The sequence below is a fragment of the Oryzias latipes genome, chromosome 2, assembly GCF_053564925.1.
Source record: "Oryzias latipes strain Hd-rR chromosome 2, Olatipes_Hd-rR_3.1".
Classification (NCBI taxonomy): domain Eukaryota; kingdom Metazoa; phylum Chordata; class Actinopteri; order Beloniformes; family Adrianichthyidae; genus Oryzias; species Oryzias latipes.
In genome coordinates this window covers 14,603,028-14,629,711 of record NC_136238.1, presented here as the reverse complement: position 1 = coordinate 14,629,711, position 26,684 = coordinate 14,603,028, and the positions used below count along the sequence as shown (strand labels likewise).

At 39.8% G+C, this 26,684-nt stretch overlaps 1 protein-coding gene across 8 annotated transcripts in view; it reads left to right on the top strand.

Moving 5' to 3' along the window:
- Positions 1 to 26,684, top strand: part of si:ch73-383l1.1 (receptor tyrosine-protein kinase erbB-4) — a 350,557-nt gene that overhangs the window by 234,725 nt on the left and 89,148 nt on the right. For all 8 annotated transcript variants that reach the window (XM_078933265.1, XM_023964991.2, XM_023964982.2 and 5 more), the window contains exons 4-12: positions 7,640 to 7,774; positions 8,819 to 8,884; positions 15,608 to 15,726; positions 16,296 to 16,437; positions 16,995 to 17,108; positions 20,180 to 20,306; positions 21,912 to 21,985; positions 24,089 to 24,179; positions 24,333 to 24,538. In XM_078933265.1, the coding sequence (XP_078789391.1) occupies positions 7,640 to 7,774; positions 8,819 to 8,884; positions 15,608 to 15,726; positions 16,296 to 16,437; positions 16,995 to 17,108; positions 20,180 to 20,306; positions 21,912 to 21,985; positions 24,089 to 24,179; positions 24,333 to 24,538 (1,074 nt within the window). The remainder of the gene's footprint in view (positions 1 to 7,639; positions 7,775 to 8,818; positions 8,885 to 15,607; positions 15,727 to 16,295; positions 16,438 to 16,994; positions 17,109 to 20,179; positions 20,307 to 21,911; positions 21,986 to 24,088; positions 24,180 to 24,332; positions 24,539 to 26,684) is intronic.

The following is a 26,684-nucleotide window of genomic DNA, read 5'->3' as shown; positions in this document are numbered from 1 at the left end:
ATTTTCTTGAAAGCGTGTCTCATGCCTGGTGTGAGCGTAGCTTAAGAGTAGAAGGAAAAGTAATGTGAACTGGTTGCTCCATGCCAAAGGACCACCCCTGACTCAGATGCAAATTTCAGATGAGCCACTGCTGTTCCAGAGAAGCTATGTCAAAGCAAATGACAATGGTTTTTCAATTTTGGCTGAAAATAACCGTCCGCTTACACTGTAAGCTAGAGACAGAGAGCGTCCACAGAGAGCTGTCAGCAACTGGGAGGGGAAGGGGGGTTGGGGTTGCTCTGTGCCAACGGTTCAATTCAGGGGCATATTTGTTATGAACTACTGCCACTCGACAGAAATGACACGTCCTAGAAAACAACACCGGTTCTTAGATTTTGGCTAACTTGTTCATAATTAAAAGACCACTGGGAATACTGCTAGAGTAGATCAAAAGATCATTGGAGTGGAACTTTTAAAAAGCTGGGTTTCGAAAGTGGGATTAGACATGTCAAAAATTGATTAAGCATTTATTAATTCTTTAGATGGTTCTAATCTCTGTCAACTTCAATTACCACAACCTGAGTGATATTAGAAAATATTTATTTTCCTGAACACTAAGACCTTTTTCTTTTGCTGCCAAGAGACATGTAGCAAAATGCTACACCAGAGGCTTTTTGGAGCAAAACATGACCCGACCATATGGCAGCCAAGCCCCCAGCAACCGCGCGGCCACATAAAATGGCATCACGGGGAACTGTGTCACCCAGCAAAGCTGGCAGTGGGACCGAGGGCTCGGGTCAAACAGATTATCAAAAGGGAGGGTGGCTTATTTGTGCTGTCTGCTCTAGAAGCTGCAAAGTCCACGAAGGCGTATTATCTGATCAAACAACTTCTGTGCTGCTTCAAGTCAAGAAATAATGAGGAACTGGGCTAAAAAAAAAATGCTTCCACTGACATCTAAAAAACAAAACAAAAAAAGTAAAAACTCTTTTTCCTGGTGTATATTTACGGCAAGTTCCAAGAGACTCATAAATGTCAATATTTGGTGGCAATTTAGTGCAAAACCAATGGGTTTTCTCTTATGAGTGGTGTTTTTTCCTCATGCTATTAAAGAAAGAGCCTTGTTTCAGAGTTTATATGTTTATATAATTAACAATAATTTTATCAAAAATTCTAAGAAACACAAGAACTAGAAATACAACTAATTGGGAACTCTTAAAAAAGCAGTTCACTTTTTTTTTTTTTTTTTACAACTGAATAGAATTTTTATTAAGAAGTAATCCTGTAAGAAGACAAACATGTAATTAAAACGCTGCTAAAAGGTTTTAGGAAACATTTTCAAACTATTTGAAGTTTAGTTTTAAAGTAATTTAGTTTTGTGAAAATTCTTTGCAAATTTGCAAAGCATTTTGGAGAAAAGAACAGAAAATGTTCTAAAGATATTTTTACTATTTTGTTTATGTTGTAGGGATTCTGTATTTAGGATCTTTTTTGTGTACGTTTTTACCCCCCCATGAATAAATGAATAAAAAAGGTAGTTTTTGCATGGTGGGGCTTCCATACAATTTCAAAATAAGATTTAAAAAAAGGAAAAGTGTATTACTTCAATAACTTAGAATTAAGAATACAATAATAGCAATAGCACATTTAGTAAAAATGTGTTAAGAACAGGTAACAGAGCTTGAAATGTATAAAAAAACATTACCAGTGCAATAAAGCCTTGCTCATGGGAAAACAGGATTTCCTTCCAATGAGCTTTTTTAATGAGGGTCCTTAGGCAAGACTCTACTACCTAACTATGTAGCCCTAAAGGGGCCCAAGTCAGGGTCTCCCTATGCCGGTCCACAGCCCGGATAAAATACATGCCCGTGTGAGGAAAGGCATCCTGCGTAAAAGTCTTGGCCAACCCAATGTGTGAATAAGGGAAAGTTGATTCACTGTGGCGAAAGGTAAACAACAACTGTTTATTTCTAACTAGAAGTCAATGGGTTTTTGCTTCTTGGAACCAATGGTTATCTCCTAATTAGAACACCGGGGGGAGGGGTCACTCAACTCTCTTACATATTTTGGTTTTGTGTTTTGTTTTTTTATTTGCAAGCAAACATGAAAAAAAAACAGACATTAAAATTGGCAGTTTTGGCAGGCTGGGGCTTCCAGACAGGGGAACCAACTGGTCCATCCGCAACTCCAAGGTAAATTTCAATTAAAATACTACAAAAACTATGTTCTAGTAAATGACACAAATTTATAGATTTTGTCTAAAAACAGCATATTCATAATTAGAAGACCACAGGAAACATTTTTAAAATAGCTCATAAAACAATTAGAGTGGCCCTTTAAACAACCTGTGATGTGGTTCTACTTCTGGGTTGCAGTGAAGGGGAAAGTTGATGAAAATGGGAAACCACAGAATGGAAGACCAGAGAGAAAATCACACCTAAATGTCATAAAAATGTTCCGGCTAAAGTTTTGGGTCGAAAACTAAAATCCGCTTTAAAACAAACTCACTCACTCTTGCAGAGTCGCATATTTTTATGCCTTGTTTCTGGAGTTTTATTTTGATGGATTTGAGAGGATCTGGCGTGGGAATACGATCTGGTAACGAATGGTCAGCTAATGGCGGGTTGTCGTCATTATGGAAGAATAAGTGCTGATGTTAAACCTCTGCAGAGGTGATACTGACATTTAAAGAACATTGACGAGTGGTTTGAAGCAAAAAATCTCTCTATAAAAAAATTCATATTGATTAAAGCTGTCATAAACTGAGGACTTGGAGCGCACATGAGAGTTTATTTGGTCCTTTCAGACTTTTGGGTCTATTTACTCCCAGTTCTAACCGGTTGCTTCAGACAGTTTGTCACAGATACATTCATAGATCCTACAAAGCACTCTCAGACTGGATTTTTTTTTGTTTTTTTGGTGCACTCTGGGATTTGAACCTCACTTTTTCTTCCATAAAATTGTCTCGCACAGCAGATATTCCTCCTCCAATCCATATTGTCAAACCAGAATCGGGTTTCCCGCCGTTGGTAAAAACCAAACGGCTATAAATTTCCAGCTTGCTGAGGCGGCATTTCGACTCAAAATTGGCCTTGGGGCGTCTGAATAAAGACCCCCAGTTAGAAGGCGGCTCATTCCTAATGTACCGCAAAAGAGCCTGCATCCATCAGCAGCCATGTAAAGCTTGTCCTTAACCCTGTGTAGCTCACTATATCAAAGAATTGACAGATTATTCAACATTTTTCATTTAAGTGCTTTTTCAAATCCTTTGACGACGTCCACAAAAAAAGGTTGTAACATATTTTTTTAATGAGATATTGATCGTATCAACCATGATATTTTGGGTTAGTTTAAAGTTACATTACCACTGCTCTTGGCAACGTGTGTTCAAGTGACTACTTTCAATAAAAAGTCTATGTAAACAAGCATAAATGCAAGCTTCCATATTCAAATCACTCACCTTCATGCATCATCAGGCACAGTTTTACGGCTCTATGTACAAAACATGTGGCCATTGAACGTACATTCAAAGTCAAACCAGGTCAAAATTGACCAATCACGGACTCCGATTTGGTAGTGATGTATTAATGGCATCCCTTTACCTTCAACTTTTTGAAAATTGATCAAAATTGACAAATTAATAATTCCGGTTTATATGATAATACGTTTTTCATTTATTGGAAGAGAACTAAAATCCTAAAGTAAAATTTGCGAGTTTTGCACCGCTTTGACATTTCGAACTAAGCCTCTTCCAACTGTGGGTGGTGAACATGCACCAGTATCCGATAGCATATGCTAAACCGACGTTCAAGAATGTGCGGTTACTGCGTTCCTGAGTGTGCATTACTTGCCCGGTGTGAATGTAGCAGTGTTGAAGAAAAAAACGTATTTACCCACACTTTAAAATTTGACCCACAAATTTTTAACATAGCGTTACTGGATTGTCAAGAATTCATTTCGGGAAAAAAATCTTGCATTCTTTAAAGACATCAAGTAGTCTTTCAATAGATTTGTATTCATAGATTAGTTCTTCTCACCATAACGTCTTTAAAATTAGCAAAACTTTTGCCACCAAAAGTGTTTGACATTTCATGGAAGCAGCCATTTTGAAATGAGCCCTTATACTGCCCCTAGTGGAAAAAGAATGCACTACAGGGCAGAAAACATGGACTAAGTTATGAAAAATAGATTTTTAAGAAAAGTGTGAACCATGCTAATGAGATAGGGGTCTCAGAAATGTGTATATCAAACAAGACACAAATGGTTTTGCACCTAACCTTGAGTTGTACAAATTGATGGGTTTGTGAAACTTGGAGTAAATATTATACCATCTTTCCAGATGGAAACCCTTCTATCATGTCAAGGTGACCAGGGTATACTATAATCTTTTGGTGCGTTAAACCTGCAATATCTCTTGGATGACTGCTTATTTTTATTTAAATAAACCAAAGCTTGTTGCTATTTTTTTTTTCCCTGTCCCGGAATGTAAAACCTCTGATAAATAGTCCATTGTGACGGGAACATGATTACATGTAGGGCTGTAGGCCATTCAGCAGGCAGACGAAACGCCATGTCACCTCTAAGAGGGGTGTGAATAAATGTCCCTGTCTCTACCAAGGCCCACTTCCTTAATCAGGGTGTCGGGCTGTAATGATTAGCTTCCTGTGCGCGACTCCCCAGCGGTTGAGTTGTCCGCATAACTCACGCGCTGTTAATAATCTGCCTGGAGAGACAATGCCCTTCTTTGCTTTTCATCTTATCCATTCCTAATCTGAACAACACTGCAACTTCTTTTAAATTAAATTTCATTTATTATCGCCGGTACTTTCCAGGAATCGGGGCTGTTTCATATTCAAGGATACATGGATGCACGGTGATTGTATCTAAATCCCTTCGCTGGCGTCCCAGACAAATGAAAGGAGACAGTGATGTTGGCTATTCTGCCCGGGGTTACGACTTGGGAGGGAGGTGGATTACTGCGTCGTTGCAGTCAGTGTCTATATCCTAAACCTGGATTAGTGACATGGAGAGGGATTAGAATAAATTATAATACTCCCCGCTCTGGCATCTGTTCAAGGCTCTGGTACTGGAAAAGAAACATATTTTGTAATTAAGCAAACACCGGAGGAAGGAAGACGTTTTTCAATTTGGCGCTATAGGTTAGAAACACGTTTCTGTTTAAAGGTTGTCTGTACCTAATGACCTTAAAAATTGATGGAACCCCTCCTTTGTGTAAAAGATTGTAGAATATTTCAAAAAAATGTACAAAATAAATAAAGGAATAATTTGACACAATGGTGGTAGTGTTATGGTCTGGGGCTAAAGCGTTAATTAATTTTTGTCATGCATTTAATTTATTTATGTAAATTAGATGTTTACACCTTTTTTTATTTTCTTTGTATTTAAGTATTTGCTGTAAAGTAGCTGAATGGCAGCAACAATTGTTTAATATTCATTGAAACATTTTTGTTGTGTTTCCGCCAAACGTTCGCCACATCTAAATTCCAACCTGTTGCATCAAAACGTATGAAAGCTTTTTAGTTTTTTTTTTTTGTTTTGTTTACAAAAAAAGGCCCCCCTCTGATTTTTTTGTTTTGCTTTATAGATATTTGTCACAAGTAAACTAGAACTATACACCAAAATACATTATTTATAGTAAATCAATATCTCTCTATTTATCTATCTCTCTATCTATCTATTATGAATTGTTCAATTTGATGGTTTTCATATAATTAAGACAATCATTTTAGAGAACTTTATAGAAACTATGAAACACGTTAATGGTAGTGTTATGGTGTGTTCAAACATGTCTGGAAAAGCTACAATTTCTTTACTCTCATACATTGTTTCTGAGATTAATTAAAAGTGCTAAAACTCCCATGAAGGTTGTCCAAACGCATACAAAACACTTACGTCCTGTGGTGGCCTGCGGTGACGAGGCTCTGTCTGGGTGGTGGGCGGTTCCTGGGTCCTCTGGGTCCTGGTTCCATCCTTGGCCCACGTCTCGGTGTCAGTCATCCGATGGCCCTAATGGGTGCCGCCCGGAACAGCGGAGCACGCCTGTCCTGTGGCCTTGGGGCCCTGACGCTGGGGTGGCCCATGCTCCCCGGTGATGGAGGGGCCCTCCTCTGCACATGGCTGGGTGGGTGGCCGGTCTCCCCTGCTGCGTGGGTCCCGTCGCCAGGGGTGCTCTCTGTCCGGGGGTCTCCTGCCCCCTCTCTCCAGGCTGGGAAGGATCTGGTCCCCCTAATTAACCCATGGTACACTTTAGCAGCGTGCATGCATCTCCACCCCCACGTGTATCGATGGACGGATATCTTCCACTTATCTTATTGTGAAAATGTTCCTCTTGGATGTAATGTTTGTCTTTCCAGCAGAAAATTTGATGAAGCTTGAAATCCTAACCTTCTCAAATTAGCAATTTACTTTCTTCCCCTCTCTATTTTCTCTTCTTCTTTTGATACAAATATGTCAAAGATTAAACTCACATCAAATCAAAATAGCAGCTCAACTCTGGTCCAAAATTTTGTTCATAAACTTGACGCTCCAGACTAATTGGGGAGGTGCTACTGTAAAGTTTTTAGCCCCGTGGAATATAATTACATGGAAACATTGTAAATGTATATTTTATTTACAATGAATGACACAGATGATACTGAGAGATCAGGTTTATGTATTTTGAAAATCTCAACAAAAACATCCATGTCTGGGCAGACGAGATCGTTCAGATACTCTCCTGTTATGGTGAGTCCATCTACTCCAGGAGCTGCGTCTGAACAACGGACGCTACTTTTGTGTCTCTATGACCCAGTTTGATGACTTGCTGTCCCACATTAGTCTGAGGTGGGGGGAAAAAAGAATAAAATTGGAGGACCTTCTTAATTTTTGTCGAGATGCAATGAAAAACATCATAAAGTTCAGTAGCAGAACAAATGACAATGATCAGATTCTCCTACATGCTGAGTTTGGGCTCCATTCGCTGATTTCATCATCAACACATCACTGACCAAAGCTGAGCTCCTTATCGGTTGACGCGATGTGAATTCTTCACTGAAGGTCAGATATTATCCGGCGCCACTACGCCTGATAACGTTCTGCTGCCAGACCACCGCTGAACGCTAAAATGTGTCGCAGGACCTCTGATCGGGTCTGAACATCAACTTTGACACGTGAATCACATTCGGTTAAGAATTAAACCTGGCTTCCTTATGAACTGTTTAAAAAATAGTTGTTTGACTTCTATAAATATATATATAAATTTTGAAGAAGATCTTAACGGATAAATAGGTTAGGTCAATAAACAATTACATCTCAGTGGATCAAACTTCTTCTTGTGATCCTTAGGGGTCAAGAAAATGACTTTGAATAAAAGTCGGTGATTAGTTTTCAAGTATTTACTCGTCTTTGTTTGGGGAACTTTTCTCTGAACCACCAGCGTCTTCAGACGGGGCATTGAATTACTGTGTGCATTTGTCAATAGCATTTACCTTCATGCCCAGATGCACTTCAGGGATGCAGCATGGTACTTTGAGACAAAAGAACGATAAGCTTTAACCTTGAAGTATTGATTTCCTGCCATCGTGTACATGTGCTATAAATCCTGGATAAATCCACGACTCATATCTCTTATTTTATTTTTTTTTTGGGTGTGTTTCTGCAGAGATTCTCAATGGCGGTGTTTATGTCGACCAGAACAAATTCCTATGTCACGCCGACACCATACATTGGCAGGACGTGATCAAGAACCCCCAGGCAGAGCTTCTGGTGGTCCCATCCAACAATAGCAACAATGGATGTGAGTATGGGAACTTGGTAAAACCCAACAGAACCTGCTTAAATCTTGTAGAGCAAATCAGCGGGCGTGCTCCTTTTTACTCTGTTTGCCTTTTGGTGATCTGGGAGCAAAATCACAAAGAGTTAGATCAACATGTGAACCTTTCCAGTGTAGTGGCACAGTGGCGCTTCTAGAGGGAGGCCTGTGGAGCTGTTGTCTTTTTAAATCTCAGTGATTCTGACAGCTGGTTTGAAGTTGCCACGTCCCTCCGTGGCATCCTCCCTTCCTAGTTGAGGGTCCTGGCAGTCCCTCCGCTTACCGGCGGACATTCGGCGTCCAGAGAACCAGCTGTTTAAAACAGCTCCTTAAACTCCCCCTGTTCATCTGAGAGGAGAACGAACGCTTTCTTCAGACTTTTTCGCATGGAAATATGTCCTGCAGAGACGGCTGCAGCAACAAACAGACACAAGCATGTTAAGCGTGTCATTGATGGAGGCCGAACAGGACTTCTGCAGACATTTAGACACCACTGATGGCTGGTTACGCCAAAATTAAGGCAAAAAAAAGAAACGCTTTTATGTGCAAAATGCCGCTTTCTGCATAATTAGATGGTGTTGCTGTTGGAAGAAGAGGACAAAAGGCAGAAGAGAATAGAAGAGGCGGGACAAAAAAAATTACAAAGAGAGTGTGGGAGTTGATGTTGCCAAATTGGGGGCCTTTTGCCAAGATGTAGTTAATGTTTAACATTAATGACCCAACGGTGGGAGTGGTTGAAGAGGCTGGGTGACACTCCGTGGCACCAATCCACTTAGTCTGTAATTAACCGATAGTCAATTAAGTCTCCATGTTGGGCCGCTGGCAGATGAAGGCTGTGAGTATTCTGTCAGGTACCACTTTGCAAGCAAACACACGTTCGCCCTCGCTGTCCACTCATCTCGAAACTCTTGGTCCTATTGTCACCTAAACAGAGGAGGTGTAACGTGGCATTGTTCTGTGACACAGATTGTGCTAAGCCTTTCTCAGGGTTTGACTGAAGTATAAAGCCTTCTTGTTGTGCTTTTGCAGGCAGACGATGCCATCGTTCATGTAACGGACGCTGCTGGGGCCATCAGGAGGACCAATGTCAAACCTGTAGGTATATCACTTATGTGGACAAACTTGTTTACTTGGTTTACTTTATAGACTCCAACACTCGTACTTCAGCCTCTTTTGAAATGTCATTCTAAAGTTTCCCTACTCCCAGATCAAATTTAGGCAGGTTTTGCTGGACATTTTACACAAATACCATGTGTGTATGTCAAGTCAAGAGTTATCAGAGGCAGGTGGTAGTACTGATCTTCCAATATTTCTTGTTGGAATGTAAGCACAGTCTGGTGAACCTAGTTCTATTTGGGAAAGAAATGTCAACCCTTAAGCTATGTTCCCACCAGGCATGTGACGAGGATTCAGGAACGTGTTACACTAGTGGTGTTCACACTGGAACAGCAGGGAGGGGCTTCCTCTTCTTTTTCTACTAGCGCATGTCCACAACCTACAGTTGGAAGAGGCTTGGTGCGAAATGTCGAAGCGATGCAAACCTCGTGAATCTTGCTCCAGGCTTTTTCTATCACAGCTCTATTCCGATACATAAAAGACTCGTTTTATAATTATGACCGGGCACAAACCACAGTTATTCATTTCTCCTCCAGGATTCCTTTTTAAATGGCTCTGTGAATTAGAAAGGACACCATCCAGATGTCACTACCAAAACCGATTCTCTGATTAATCGGTGTTCAACCTGGTTTAACTTGTTAGATTGTTCAAGGCTGCAAGTTTTGTTCATAGGGTCTCAAAACAATATAAAAAAATGTGCGTAACTACGTCTTAACACCCGGGTTTTGAACGCGGAAGCCCAAAGCACACATTTCCATAGTCTTTTTATTGAAAGTGGTTGCTTGAACACACACTGTTGAGGGCAGTGTGAACGTAGCTTCAGATTGGTTGTTTTCTTCGAAAACTTTAAATTTGCCCCCCAAATTTGATAGATATTAAGAAAACAAGAAAATTGACTATTCTTGCTTGTCCTCTGACTGATAAGCACCTTCTTCTCTATACCAGTTTTTTTCATCCGGTGTGCCATGGGAGATGGTCAGGTGTGCCGTGGGAAATTACCCTCTTTCACTGATCTAAAACATTTAACATTTCCAGGATATCAGCTCTGTGTTCATCCAAAAAAGGCCCTGATAAAACACTGAGTAGTTAGGAATATAAAAGATCGTATAACATTTATTATTTGTGTTTATTTCATTATGTTAAAGACATTTTGATAAGAATGGCGGTATCGCAATTTAGCCACAGCTTCAGCTGTTTTTGGAAGAGTCCCGCCCCATTTACTGTCTCTACCAATCATTCTTAGAGGCTTTGTCATACGTCATCAGTGTGACCAATCAGAAGTGGTTAAAATCTTCACTTCCTCATTTCCAACAAAAATACTAGCTAAAGCTCGTCTTTAGCGGTGTAGCTACCCACGGGATCGTGGAACACGTGAACAAAACAATGAAACTCAGCTCAGCGAGTCTGTCTGGCACCGGTGGCTTTCGTACTACATCACCCATGATGCATTGGGTTAAACTGACAGCGTCTCAGTGAACGAGTCTTCCCTGTTAGACGTCTTGAAACCACAACAAACACACACCAAACAGTTTTTTAAATCTTCTTGATGAAATCAGATGTAAACAGTTTAGTTCTCCTTCAAGGTTTGTGTTTATTAGCCGCCAAACATCCCAGAGTTTGGTACAAGTCATCTTTCTAACTGAAACACTTCTCTAATAACGTCTGGATTATTTCCCCCGGCGTCCAGCTGCACCTCGGGGTCCACGTTGGCCGTGGCCTCATCGATAATGAGGATACGGTTCTTCCTCAAGATGGCCCTGGCAAAAAACACCAGCTGCTTTTGACCCATGCTGAAGTTGGAGCTGGACTCGACCAGCTGTGTCTCCAGCTTCTGGGGCAGCTCCTCCCCCGCAGACTTTAGCTGCACCTGCAGGGTGGAGCCACTATCCTGGATGGAACATCCAAGATTCATGAATAGATCAAGCTCAAGGCCCCAACTGACAGTGTGCTCAGTGAATGTCTCAGGCAATGCAGTGCAGAGGATACAGTGCAGGAGGACAAACCCCTGCATGGGATGTACCACCAGACCATAACCAAAGTGGCTGAAATCAAGAAGTCCTACCAATGGCTAGGAAGGGCTGGCCTCCATGACAGCACTGAAGCACTCATCCTGGTAGCTCAGGAACAAGCCCTGAGTACCAGAGCCATAGAGGCTCAGATCTACCACACCAGACAAGACCCAAGGTGTAGGCTGGAGCGCCACAATCAAGTGGCTGGGATATATATATATATATATAGAATAATATACAGGAACATGTGTGCAGAATATGGACTGGAAACCCCAAGGTCAAAATGGGAAACACCTCAGAAGGTGGTAGAGAATGAGAGGGCAAAGCTCCTGTGGGAATTCCAGATCCAGACTGATAGGATGGTAATGGCGAACCAACCAGACATTGTAGTGGTGGATAAAGAACAGAGGAAAGCCGTTGTGGTGGATGTGGCAGTGCCAAGCGATGGGAACATCAGGAAGAAGGAACATGAGAAACTGGAGAAATACCAGGGACTCAGAGAAGAACTGGAGAAAGCATGGAAAGTGAAGGTGACAGTGATGCCTGTGGTAATTGGAGCACTCGGGGCAGTAACCCCCAAGCTGGAGGAGTGGCTACAACAGATACCTGGAAAGACTTCAGACCTCTCAGTCCAGAAAAGCGCAGTGCTAGGAACAGCTAAGATACTGCGCAGGACCCTCAAGCTCCCAGGCCTCTGGTAGAGGACCCGAGCTTAGAGGAGAGACCACCCGCGGAGGGTGAGAGGGGCGTTTTTTTCTTTTTTTATATATATATATATACACATACATATATATATATATATATATATATATATATATATATATATATATATATATATATATATATACACATACACATGCATTTTTTCTCCAAGGAAGTTTTCATATTAAATTCACCTCTATGTAAACCATTGAATCATTCTGAATTTATTTTTCCGACTTCCAGGAAGAGCCCTTACATTTTTAGGCTCTTGAATATTAAATAAAACCGGATACTGACATTTCGCAGTTGAGGGAGCTGTCTCTAATAGAGTGAAACCGTAGAGCTCTGCACTGAAATCAAATGAAATGTCATTAACCAGTCTCAGTTTTACATCAACTTCAATTCATTTTCACGGCTTCAATGCAGTCAAAATGAATGGGAGCAACATAAACAGCAGCCATAATTGTTTAAAAAATCTTTGACTACATTATTTTCAACATAATTTATCATGTCTGCATCTGTTTTGACCTTTTTTGCTACTTTTATTAAATTTAAAAACGTGTGTTTATCACAGGAAATTGCAAAGGAACATAACATCCATCGATGACCGTTGTGTATACTGACTAATAGAAAAATAGAATGATTACTACTTCTAATACCAGCTCAGTTATGGCATAAACAAAATAAATGAGCAGGAAGGGAGGCACACTTAATGTTTGAATGAACAATGAGATTTGTTCTTTGGATAATGCATTAAATCCTCCTTCTTTAAACGGAGAGCATCTTGTTTTCCAAGACTAAAAGACCAAAGAGGATAGCTTGGTAAAAAGTGAGTTCAGAAGTTCTGAAAGCCTCATGATGGAGTTTTCTGCCAATATTTGGCAGTTTCAACCTCAATATTGTTGGATTTTGGAAAACTTTGGACTGTTGGAAAACTTAAAAAAGTATAAATAATAAACAGTGGCAAAATGCAAACCGAATGGTGAAAAATAAAGTATATGCCACAATTAAAGATTATCATTTGATTGTTGTTAAAGAGTCTTCGGTACAATGGTGCTTTATTTAATGAAGGTTAGCATGCATTCATTTAGGGACAGCACTCTTAACATCGTGCTTCAATTGAGTGGAGATCTAGATGTTAGAGAAATTATAGCAACGTGTGTTTTATGCATTGACTGGAAAAGAAAATGACCAAAGGTATGATTGTACGATCCATTGGTTTGTGAAGAGACTTTAAAAAAATATATATATATCGATATTTTTAGGCTTTTGTTTGCCATTGTTTAGGGTAGTGACACTGTTGTAGAGGTCACACATCCGTCAAAAGTCCTACACCAGCAGTTTTAATGAATAAATCATTTTGTACCCGTTATAACCCTAATCCTACCCTTAAACTTTATCTAAATAGATTTTACAACCACATTGTATCTTTATTGTTGCTGTACTATGGGCAAAAAAATTGAGCAAACATGTATGGGCCATGCAGGTGGCCTGCACGAGACTTTAAGATTGTAGACCACTTGGTGTGCCCGTAGAGTGAAGATGTTCATGCACGTTTTTACAACAGGCATGCTACAGGCAACGAGTAAACAACACAAAAGGGTAATTAAGGGTGAAGTAGGTGGCACGTCGTAGAGATTTTGCATTTTTCAACCCCGCCACCCACCCCGAAACCAGCGCACTAAGCAAGGCGCCAATTAGTGCTGTCCAGGTAAAATCAAATCAAAGCTTACTTTGTCTTGGCATCATAAAGGCACTTACATATCACCTCCACATGCCACGCATGTACTATTTGCAAGTGGTCAGGAAGGGGCCTGTATGCGCTCCTTGCTAATGCCTAGAGTGCGGGATAAGGGGGGCGTAGGACTGCATCGCTCATGGCATCAAAAATTTGCGTAACTTCCATTATCCTTACAAATGTATCAGAAAACACAACCCACACGACAATGGTATGTTGCCGTTTCTCGTAACCCTTGCGCTATCAAAAGCACTTTAACAAGGGGAGTGGGGTCATCTAGACCCACTAGACAGTGCTCTGAACCCTTTTTCTTCAATGATTTGTGATCTTCACTGGTGTCCATGGATTACATGAAATCCTCTTCACCTTTATCCACCTTTGTCATGGTAGGGAGAACACATAAATGTGAGGGTGGGGTCATCTGGACCCCATAAGATAGCACAAGGGTTTTGAGTTGAAAGAAGACATTTGCTTATTTTGTTTTGTTTTTTTGTTACGCTAAAGGTTTTAAAGATGGTTGTTGAGGGTTGGTATGAAGGATATCCAACCTTTTTTTTTTTACTTTTTACAAATATTACAAAACACCTAGAAATACAAACGATTTTTGAGTTGGTAGATGAAACTAAATTTAGACCTGTTCAAGGAAACTGAGAATTGATGAGGATATGGTCAAAAACCGTTGAGTGTACAGTTCATTGCTTTCGGTTCCAATGAAATGAAATCAATTTAGTTTCCATTTTTTCACTGTACAGATGTTACTATGTTGTAATGGGAAACAAGGGGTAATGGCCACACAAGCCTCAAGGAAACCAGTGAAACACACCTGTGCTCCCTTTAACCCTTGTGCTCTCTTTGATGACCCCACCCTTAAGGCCCGTACACACCGGGACGAATATTCGCCAGGCGTTATTCGCCAGCGTTTTTCGCCACGTTTTTTGTGTTCACACCCAGGCGATTTTCGCTGACGATGAGCCGAGCGAACATGCAATTTCATTCCCTGACATTAAATACTCCTGTACACAAGGTGGCGCTGCGCAACTTCTTAAACTCGCTTTTCCCTCAGAAGAAGAGAGCAAGTATTTACGCACTTGTCAGAATCATACAAAGAAAACATGAATATTTCAAGCACCAGTTGCTCCAACTGGTGCTTGGTTCGGGGACATTTTAGAATGTCCATTATTTGTTCGCGGCAGTGTAGACGCTACTTGGCGTCTATCTTCTTAGCTGGTATATGTGCTCAGAAAGGTAGTTTTGTGTTTGAGCGCCCCCAAGTTGTTTTTTACTGTAACTTCAGAAGCTCCAGACACGTGTGCAAAAGCGCCATTCTCATTGGTCGAATAGATTTCGACGCGACGCGTCAAAAAAAACAAACAACGAACCCGAGGCGTTTGTTTTTTTTGACGCTTTGACGCGTGCCGTTTTTTCGCGTTGGTGTGCACACTCTCATTGGTGCCCTTTGTTTAGTCACGAGGCGTTAAACGTCGGCGAAAATCGCGCGCGAATTTCGTCCCGGTGTGTACGGGCCTTTACATGGACGTGTTCTCCCTAACATGATAAAGGTGGAGAGGATTTCAGGTAATCAATGGACACCAGTGAAGATCACAAATCATTGAAGAAAAAAGGTTCAGCGCATTGTCTAGTGGGTCTAGATGACCCAACTCCCAATGTCAAAGTGCCTAGGATTGCACAAGGGTTAAGATGTGGCCATTCCTGTCCAAGTCCATCCCCTGGTTCTAACAACCCAAGAACCTGCCTCATGTGTACGGGGCTGTAACTTCATAAAAGTTTCAATACAGAAGGTATTGGCTTATCATTTGGTTGCATGATACAAAAAAAATTCAAAATCAAATTCATGACTCTACATTCCAAAGCTGAAAATGATCTGTGTGTTTCTGACGAGATGTTGTGGTTTAGGAATTTTTCAGTTAAATCAAATGCATCTCAAAAGCCTTCAGAGGCTTACATAAGAAAAACATAGGAAATAAGAAAAGGAGGCAGAATTTGCAAAGCAGCAACATTTTTAGCAGCCAGTGTCTAATATTGAAACTAAGGACAAGCATTTAATTGACATCTATGCATCTGAATCTTAGATGAGCTCAGTCTTTTGTCTGACCTTTAGATTTCTGAAGTTCCTCATTTATTTTAGCATGAGACCACTCTCCCTAGTACCAGATGAAAGTCGAGGGTGTTGCCGTTGCCTTTTTTTTGTCGTTATAAGACCTTTACAAGTCTGTCTTTTCACTTCTTGGGCAGTGACAAAAACGGTGTGTGCAGAGCAGTGTGACGGTCGATGCTTCGGGCCTTACGTCAGCGACTGCTGCCATCGCGAATGTGCTGGTGGCTGCTTCGGTCCCAAGGACACGGACTGCTTTGTAAGACTCACATGCACACACTTTTAACTTCTTTCCTATTCAATTATGTTTGCCTTTTTTTGGTGCCACACATTGCCATGTTCTTCCTTGCCAAAATGTGATCCTCTTAACTTGTTTAAATGTTTGTCACTTGACTGGACTCTAAACGCTGACTGTGGTGACACTCAAACACCTTATGCTTTCCCAAACTGGCATTGCCTGCATACTGACAACAATGATATTGCAGTTGTAATTCACAGAGAGCCTCACCCAATTCAATTACAGCCGTTTCAGGCTGTGGCCATCGACGACGAAACACTTAAGAGGTTTATGGGAAAACATTTCACCATTTACATCATGGCTTTGGATCAATGGCTCCAAGAGTTCTCTCATTTGGCATCCCAAGAGCCAAACGACAGCTGGATGATTCACACACCCAAATAAAAATGAAATGCGACCGTAATACTCTTTTGACCACAGTAACTGATAAAGGAATCCTCCCTAGCAGTTATGCATTATTGCTCGATGTGTAACCCATTCACAGACTAACGAGGAGTCTAAATCACCTCTAAATTCCTCCCACTCCGCAGGCTTGCACCAATTTCAACGACTCTGGCGCGTGCGTGACCCAGTGCCCTCAACCGTTTGTGTACAACCCTACATCTTTCCAGCTCGAGCACAACCCCCGAGCCAAGTACACCTACGGAGCCTTCTGTGTCAGGGAATGCCCCCGTAAGTCTGAGCAAATTCTGTACCAACAGTGCTGGTCTTAATGACTTTTCATTTCTTTTCCTTTGATTTTTTTCCATTTAAAGGTTCATGTCTACTAATGTATGTTGGATTTAAGAGTTGAGTTGGTTGTCTGGGACAATTGGCTGAAATTGAGTATAGCAAAAAAGCTTGATTCTACGCCATCTGCTTTGGCTTCTGTTGCCCAAAGAAACAAACTCTTGGGTTTTTCTGTCATATTTTCTAAGTCAGGTTGCATTAGTAACTCAGTGAAAATGCAATGAAAGCCAGAGACGTCTACATGACGTCTACAGTTGGGCTACTCCAATCTTACTGCTAAAAACTAGAGTGGTTGAATTTCTAATTCTTCTTCTTCAGCTTTTAGCTTTGCACAGCTGTGAAACTAGGACCAGGACTAGTCACAGCTGTGACTAGGATCCTTTACATTAAACTATGCATGCTAAGTCTCCTTGTTATTTTACATGGACCACAGGCCAACGTTTCTTGTCCGTTGTGACTTAGGTCGGTAAAATACCATATTGTTGGTTTTTTTTTTGCAGACAACTTTGTGGTGGACCACAGCTCCTGTGTTAGGGCATGTCCAAGCAACAAGATGGAAGTGGAGGAGAACAGAATCAAAATGTGTATCCCTTGTACTGATATCTGTCCTAAAGGTAAGGGGATCCTGAAAAAATGAAGAATTTAGTACAAAAAAGTTCCAGTTACAAAAACAAAAAAGCTTGTGTCTAAAAGAAATGCACACTTTTGGTATTATTTCTTGACAATGTCTTACTTGTAAAATATGTAATTTAGAGCCAAGACCTCATGGGACCAATTCCTTACACCAATGGTAGCTAAATCGAAAACTAAGGCCGTGTCAGAATTCCCTCGCCACTTAATTAAATATTGCAGGACTATCTTGTGCCTTAGATTTCAATAGCAATTTTAAAATTGTTCACTACTTTTTTTTAAAACAGAAATATGACGTCAACAATTTTCCGAAGTAAAGACGTAATAAATATGAATATTTTACGAAAACTATTCACTAATTCTCTGTATTCTGATGAAGAAAATATGGAGGTTTATAAAAATTAAATTAAAATACATTCATACGCAATGCATTGTGGTCATTATTTACAAGCTAATAGTTCTCAACAATCAACTGTATAATATCCATAAAACTGCACGGATTGTGTGTGACGTCACCCATAGGAAATGCCTTGCTTCCAGTTCCAATCAAATGAAGTCAATTAAGTCGCCATTTTTTCTGCGATATGTCTGTTGAAATGTTGGAACCAGAATCAGTAAGCCGTGATTGGTCTGTGTCGGTCTAAAACTACATTTCTAAGGCAACCACTCTCTTCAATCAGGCGTGAGCATGTTAGAAAGCCACACCCCCTCCACTGAAAGCGGGTTCAGGGGAAGTGGTCAATCGAACACTTTAAACATTCGGCGCCACCTAATTTATTGAGGCATATGATCGGTCAGTTTACAAGATGAATAATTTGCTTAACAGCAAAAATATGATGAAAAAGTGACTGAGTAATAGCTGCTTATTTCTCAATAGAGGTCTATGGGATTTCACCTTTTTGGGACTAATGGGTCCCTCCTATTTGGAACGTGAGAACGGAGGGGTCGCTCAGTCTGGTCAATGGCATCGATGCTCACTAGTTTTCCGCAGAAACTTCTGGGAAATTTCTAGGGCTCTGGATTTTGCAAATGGTAGATTCAGACAGCTCTACAACTGGGCAACACAGACTTTCAACTTGCTCCAAAGATTTTCTATGGGGTTGAGATCTGGAGACTGGCTAGGCCACACCAGGATCTTGAAATGCTTCTTATGAATAGCCACTCCTTTGTTTCCCGGATAGTGTGTTTGTGGTAGTTGTAGTGCTGGAAGATGTTTCATCATCAATGCCCCCATGCTGACGGATGGTTTTCACTCAAAGTTTGACGATACATGGCCCCATTCATTCTTTCCTTAACACAGATCAGTCGCCTTGGTCTCTTTGCTGAAAAAAAGCTCCAGAGCATGATGCTTCCACCCCCATGCTTTACAGTAGGTATGGTGTTCTTTGGATGCAACTCAGCATCCTTTCTGGTTCTTTCTATTCTTATCTATTCTTCCCAAATAGCTCTATTTTGGTTTCCTCTGACCATAGGACATTCTCCCAATCCTCTTCTGGATCATCCAAATGCTCTAGCAAACTTTAGACGGGCCTGCTCATGTACTGGCTTTAGCAGGGGGACGCTGCTTACCTATAGCAGATTCAGTCTTCCCAGCCTGGTGCAGGTTAAAAATTGTGTCTGGTGTCCTAAGACAGCTCTTTGGACCTGGCAATAGTGGAGATAGGAGTGTGACTGTTTGGGGTTGTGGACAGGGTATTATTTTTATTTTTTAGATGACTAGTTCAAACAGGTCCCATTAATACAGGTAGAGAAATTTTCCACGATAATTTACAAATATATTCTATAATAATCAGACAATGTGATTTTCTGCATTTTATTTCCTAATGTTTTTCTCTCATAGTTATGGTATACTTATGATGAAAATTACAGGCCTCTCTCATTTTTTTAAGGTGGAAAACTTGCACAATTGGTGGCTCTCTAAACACTTTTTTGCCTCACTGTTTATCCCCCTATGACCAATTATCATCCGTGCAATATACACAAATTAAACATAGTGGGTCTATTAGGTATTTTTTAGTTTAACCACCTGATGAAAAAGTTACTGCTGCTGTATGTTTTGGCAAAGCTGCTATGTCAACAGTTAAGTCTACTTGTGCTGTCACGTTTAATATGATATGACATCATGATAAAAGAAATAGTCCCTGCTTTGCGCTGCAAAAAAACTCCAAGGGAATGTCTGTTGAATTTTTTTTTTTTGTAATCTAAATACCGGTGCATGTTTTTTATAAGTATATTAGATTGTAGAAGATAAGTATACTGTGCAGAAATGAAGGTCACAGGTTTGATTCCCACAACAGCCTGTTTTTTAATTAACTGTTTCACAATGAGAACCCACTCTTACCTTCTAATTAGATGTCATTTTTCCACGAGAGCATCTGCTAAATGCCTAAAATGTGTAACGAGGAATTAAACAGCATTAGATCAAACATAAGAGATTAACCTCTTCATCATGATCTTCCTGCGACTGTAGACTGTCCTTTCTCACTGAAGGGAACCTTCCTTCCTTCAGGCTCCACATATGGCCTGTAGCATCTATTGATTGGCTAATCTTTTGATTACATCATCATGTGGCAGGGAGGGGTTAATGAGGGATAGCCCAAGGAACTGTGGGGAAATGATAACAAATTAACATTTCAGATATGGAATTGGCTGGTATAAATCACGATCAAAAACTGGTTACAGCGCTTAATGCCAGCCTTATTCATCATCCCCTTTGCCTCTGTCAGAAACACTCGGCTCACTCTCAACTCCAAGTGTAATTAATGCAGATGTAATGAATTCATTATGGAGAGGAATTGGATGTAAATTGGCCCATGCTTTTATCAAAAGAATCCCCATACGAAGAGAAGGGTTATGCCCTTCCCGCGGCACCAAAGCAGACTTTATTTTCATAAAAAAGGAATAAGAAATGTGGATGTGACAAATTGATAGTGGTACTTTCCTCAACACGTAGCCTCTGTTGTACAGGGACACTGGATGTACGTTTTGTTTGCCGAAGTCAACCCAATTGGAGAAATATTTAGGATAATTCATGGTTGTGTGTTTGTTTTGTCAGTGTGTGATGGGATTGGGACCGGCAGCCTGCAGACAGCTCAAACAGTGGACGCCAGCAACATTGATAAATTTGTGAACTGCACAAAAATCAACGGCAACCTCATCTTTCTCATCACTGGCATTAAAGGGTGAGTTTGTGAAGTTTTTAACAGAAATACTTCATGTGGTGCATGATCAAAAACGCAGTGAACGTGGGCTCTTGAACGCGCTTTCAGCACACTGTGTTCGCACTATACTGTCGATACCCAAATCTAGCGCATGTACCTACAGTTGGAAAAGGCTTGGTGTGAAATGTTGAAGCATTGCAAATATTGCACATTTTGTTTCAGGATTTCTATTCTGATATACGAAAGACTTGGTGTCATTTTACAAACCAAAATTATTCATTTCTCCTCCATGATCAATTTTCAAATGATTGGCACTTCCACTTTTTGAAAGGGACGCTACCCATTCGTGACTACCAAATCTGAGTCCCTGATTGGTCAAAGTTTAACTGGTTTAACTCACAATGCGCGTTTAGTGCCCGCCTTAGCTGCGAATTTTGTACATAAAACCTAAAAATTGACTTAAAAATGTGTGAATGACAGAGTTTTAAACACGGAAGGCCAAAACGCGCATATACAGTACAGCCCAAAGGTTTGGACACACCTTCCCATTCAAATGAATGGGAAGGTGTGTCCAAACTTTTGGTCTGTACTGTACATGTGTCTACTTTGCATTGGAAGTGGTTTCTTGAGGGCAGGTTACAGAGGCTGTATGTAAATGTAGCACAAGGTGTAAATTGAGATTAAATGAAAATAATGGGTGTTTTGAGTGGAAGATTTTGTTTTTTCAAATTTTTCCTTTTTTTTTTAAGCAATGATATGGCCTGCCTCATTCAGGAGACTTAAAAGGACTATACAGATTTGTTTTAGTATAAGTACTTTAAAATGGTTTGAACTTTTACAAAAATTTCTGAAGTTATTTTAAAACAGATGAGCTAAAGTAAGAACATCTCTAAAATGTAGCATTTTGGTTTTTTAATTTTGTCTTTTAAGATTTTCCCTAATAAATATTAATTAACTACATTACAGATAGACCAACTATAAAAGTAAAAATGAATTATAAATTAGTCGCATAACAAAAGGAAATTGACAAAAAATGAAAGCAGAACAGACAGGATCCAAATTATTCCACTTCCACTGCCATGCTTTGTAGTGGAACTTTAAACTTTATTGAACAATTTAAATTTAGGAGTAATTTTTCTGAAAAACAAAAAACTTTAAGGTTTTTAAAACCTTTTTTTAAACAACTTTTAGCAGTATTTCCTTCCCCGTGATCTCTAGAAACCCAAAAAGCGGAGATTTTTTAAAAGTCAATTATTTGTTTGCTACAACTCTATAGCACAATCTTATTACAGAATCAGTTCTTTGCTTTGAAAACTAATGAAAAGAAAAGATCAAATTTGAAACAGGTTCAACCAAAGTTTGGCAAAGAGAAAGATGCACAGAGTTTATCTATCTATATTTTTTTCAATATTCTTAACTAAGCTTTTTCGTTTTCTCAATTACCATTCGCTCATGTTATTTTGCCATCTTAGCTTAGTTACACTTTATTTTAAAGTTTCTTGCTTATGTTCTAGTTATTCAAAACTATGAGAAAAGAAGATTAACACCGACATCTCCATTGTTGAAGGTTTAGCTGAAGTTCGACTTTGGCGGTCAGTGAATTTCCTACTTCCTTCTTTTCTGCAGCGACATGTATCATGGCATTGGACCTTTGGATCCTGAGCGTCTCAACGTTTTTCGTACAGTGAAGGAGATTACAGGTAACAGCAGCAAGTATCTTACAGGGAAGGTATTTGATTAAGAATAAACAGTTTTATGGTTTATTGCTTGCTGACATTCTCTAAATGTGTGGGTTTTTTTTTCTTCATCTTTAAATCGGCGAAACTGGTTGTATTCGTGTTTCGCTGTTACCTCTTATGTTTTCCTCTTGTAGTACATATATCAAAGTGGACCTAGAAACATGTTTGCCCCACATTTTTGACCAATTTGGCACAAACATGTATGAATACATGAAACATGTGACTCGCAGTTTTTGTTGAGGTTTAAATACTTAAAATAGTTAGGCTTTGGGATTGGAAAAACAAAGACATATAGTACATGGATCTAGTCATCTGCAAGATTATGCATCACGATGGAGCGAAGCAGGGAGATTTTGTTTTTTTTCTACATAACAAATCCAATGTTTTTTCAAAGGGAATGTTTTTGACTGTTCCTGATTCACAGCAATTTGATAAAAGGAATACTTAGAATTGCAATGTTAACCTTAAAGTGCCTATATCATGCTTTTCATAATTATTTTATAGTAAACAGTATCAATGTATATGATCATATATAATTTGATAAAATTTGAGTTATTTTCGCAGCTCATTTCCTTTCAGAAAGTAAGACGACTCGATCTCTGAGGCACCGGCTTTCAGTCCTGGTGTCCTTTGACAGCTCTTTGTCTCGACCATGGTGGAAAGATCGCAGTCTGACTCCTTAAAATAAATGATGGATAGATGTGCCTTTATTGTCACTGTCCACTTTGACAATAAAATTAAAGCCATCACCATTTTCAGTGCAAAGATAAAATCTAACAAAGTATTACATAAAGTGCAAATATAAAAATGTCCATAATTGTGTGCAGAGTTATATGTACAGATAAAATCATGTCAGATGTGCAAAAACAGCATAGAGATAGGGAAGTGTTGACATGTTTTACACTGAATAAATACTTAAATAAGCAGATATAAAGATATGCATGAATTCATATACACGGATATTTAAAGAAAATGCAGGGGCATGTGCTGTGCCATTTTGGAGTTTAGGGTGTGGACAGGTGTCTCTTATACAGGTAACCAGTTCAAACAGGTGCGATTATCACAGGTAACAGTTGCACTGATCAAAATCAAAATTGTAAGGCATAAAGGTTTAAAATATGTCAGTATGTGTAAGGATTCTATGTGACAAACAAGTTTACTTTTTGATATGACTGATAAAAAGTATCGGTAAAAATGTATGAAAGTACCTTCATTAAAGTTAGTTAACACATAATTTAGCATTAATTAACCCCTAAATAACATGTTAACAGACACGCGTTACTTTGCATTACAAAGTAGTGCTTTAGTTATCAGTTAACTACTGTATATTATTTAAACTTTTATGATAGTCTAACTTTTTGCTTGAACTAAGATTTGTGTGAGCTTGGTGGCATTTTTCGGCTACTTATTTTTTGCAAAGTTAAATTTAGAATTTCAAATGGCAAACAAAGTTAAATGCCAAGTTCCGAAACTTCTCATTGTAAGACATTATATTCGAGATATTATATCGACCCCGCTTCATGCTATGGCGCTTCCAGTGTGTGCTTCTGTGTGGAGTTATTCATTAACTACTAAAGGGCCTTAAGGGATGAGCGATACCTTGTACACAAACCCTTTTGTCATATTAAGCTGCGGCTTGCAGTTAAGCCAAACAGCTAATGGAGTGAAACGGCATTTTCATAATGAAAACCTTAGCAATAAGAAAGAGCAATGGCCGTTCTATCTCAGCCATTTCCGGCTCCATCCTTATTAATATCGTTTCTGCCGATCCTATAATCTGTCATTAAGGCAAGTGCAACCGGACAAACTCTGCAGAATATTGGATGCATTCTTTCAATTAGTCCATTTTGTGCTTTTCATGGAGATTTTCCACAAGGATTGGACTTTTGCTTGAACTTCACAAAGGCCATGAAACTCTATGAAGCAACAGGATTTTATATCCCTTAATTTCCTTTTCCCCTTTCTAATTATCTTAAAGGGAAAGGTTGAGGTCCCTTAAAAAGAATTTAAAAAAATATAAAACATTTTTTTATTACTTTATTTTTTTTTCATTTGTCCATTTAGGATTCCTTAACATCCAGTCTTGGCCTGAAAACATGACAGACCTGAGTGTTTTTTCCAACCTGGTAACAATTGGAGGCAGAAGTCTCTACAGGTATGAGTACAAACATTAAGCCGCATGTCTTTATTTCTATCATTTGTGGTGCATCTACATTTTATTTTTACTGGTTTTCTATAAGCTTCTAATTATAATAACTTTGTCTGATTTTCTGGTGTCCCGTCCTCCCCCCTCCCACACCCCTCTCAGTGGAAGTGGTATATCTCTTCTGATCCTGAAACAGCGCCGGATCTCCTCTTTCCAGTTCCAGTCGTTGAATGAGATCAGCGCCGGTAACGTCTACATCTTCAACAACAGCCGCTTGTGTTTTTACAACACCATCAACTGGACGTCACTATTCAGGACGCCATCCCAGAAAGTCCTCATCCGCAACAACAGAGAACCAATGGAATGTCGTGAGTGCCTTGTGCTATAAAATCACCCTTGTGCTATCTTGTGGGGTCCAGATGAAACTAAATTTAGACCTGTTCAAGGAGACTGAGAATTGATGAGGATATCGTCTAAAACCGTTGAGTGTACAGTACATTGCTTTCTGTTCCAGTGAAATGAAATCAATTTAGTTATCATTTTTGCACTTCACGGATGTTACTATGTTGTAATTGGAAATCGTCAGTAAGCGGTGAATGATCCGAAAGGGGGGCGTTTCAATGGCAACCTCTCTTACCAATCAGGAATGAGCTTGTTGGGAGTCCAAACCCCTAGCACTTGAATGTGAGTTTAGAATAATCTGTCAAACATTTTGAATGTTAGACGTTAGACCACAAACTTTTAATGAGACATCAGTTTCAATTATTTACACTGCAGAAAAAAAATATCATAGAAAATATAGGATTATTAGGAACATTTAAAAAAAATGGTAGCAAAGCAAGACAAATAGAATAACTGAGTAATACCTGTTTATTTCTCAATAAAAAGTATTGGGGTTTAACCAGTGGATTCTTGGGGGTTTGGAACCCAAGGGGGGAGAGTTCACCCAGTCCAGTTCCTATATACAGCGAATGACAAAAACCAAGGGAAACCAGGATTTGTGAAATTTAACTTCTGTAATTGAATCTCCCTCGGGAAGGTGCACAGCCCAGTCCAGTCCAGATACCCAGGGACCATTTGGTGGTTTAAACCCTAAAATCCAACCCTTTAAACCTGTCAACCAATGAGACACTGGGTCCCAGTTTTTAGAGAAATTGGTAAAACCTAGCTGTGGACGTGAACCCACAACCCCTTGTCCAAGACTGGTCAACGCTGGGCCTCAAGAGCTACAACTTTGCCTGTTTTCCGGTTCTCTCTGACCAGCTTGCTGCTGTTGAACTGAGTAAAGTGACTCCACATCGTGATTGATTGAACACACCAGCACATCTGATCAAACAGTCCAGGGAGAACTGGAAAACAGGCAGGGTTCTGGTTGAGGACCAGAGCTGACCAGGCCTGCCCTAGTCTCAGGGTAGAAACACAACCACCTAACTACTAAGGTGTTTGTGCAGCAGATAAAGATAAATTCTATATCGGTGTCTACCATCACTACCATCCAAAAGTAATAAATGCAGCTACACTGATTTTAAACAAGAAAGTTGAGTACTTGGCTAGATAGTGACACAGAAACTAGCGTATATCTGCCTTTAAGTTAATTTTGCAGTGAAATTTGGACAAAAAATGCAGACACCAGATGAACATTTCAAAATTTATTGAAATGATGAGTATTGTATTATGTAATGATTGATGGGAATGTTTCTTTTCTCTTTAAAGCATCAATCTCTTTATCAAAAATCCTCTTCGCTCTCATGTGGACTCGATTTGTCTTTGCTCAATATATCCATGCTCTAACCAGTTTTCCAATTCGTTGCTCGGTTTCTTTGCACGTCCAACAGGAAATTGTTTGCGTATTGCTCCTTCTTCTACATTTAAAATGTTGACTGCCACCACTGGAGAAACCGAGAATTACACTAAATAAAAGACATGTCTATGAAGACTCTCATTCAGCAAGGTTGGTTCCATTGTATTAGGTTTAGGGTTTGTCATCTGGACTTGGTTTTAAAGTTAGAAGACGTTTCACCTCTTATCCAAGAGGCTTTGTGAATTCTGAATTAGCTGGTCGAAGAGCTGAGCTGGTATATATGCGCTCATGGGGGAGGAGTCAGATCTGAAACTGGAAGGTATTGTCAATTTAGCCTCCATGGTTTCGGGTCATTTAGAGTACTTTGTCCTCAGCTGGGGGTTGGGGAGCCAGTGACTCCCTCCCCAACTGGTCATCTCTTACAGCTGTTAACGACCCAGGTAGAACTGGTTTGGTTTGTTTAGGTTTCAAAACACTGCCGTAGACAGCTGGAAGAATAAACCTGAGACCACCATTCTTATTAAGAGAAGGTTTATCCTTCTTGACAAAGATGGCTTCTTTCACTCCTCGCTCAAACCATCCTTTCTCTCTGGCTAGAATTCGGACTTCACTGTCCTGAACTAAATAAAAGACTGTAAAAAAAACTAAGTAACATAAGCAGGGTTACACAGACATGTACAGTAACGCAAAAATAAGTTTTTGGCAGTTACTTA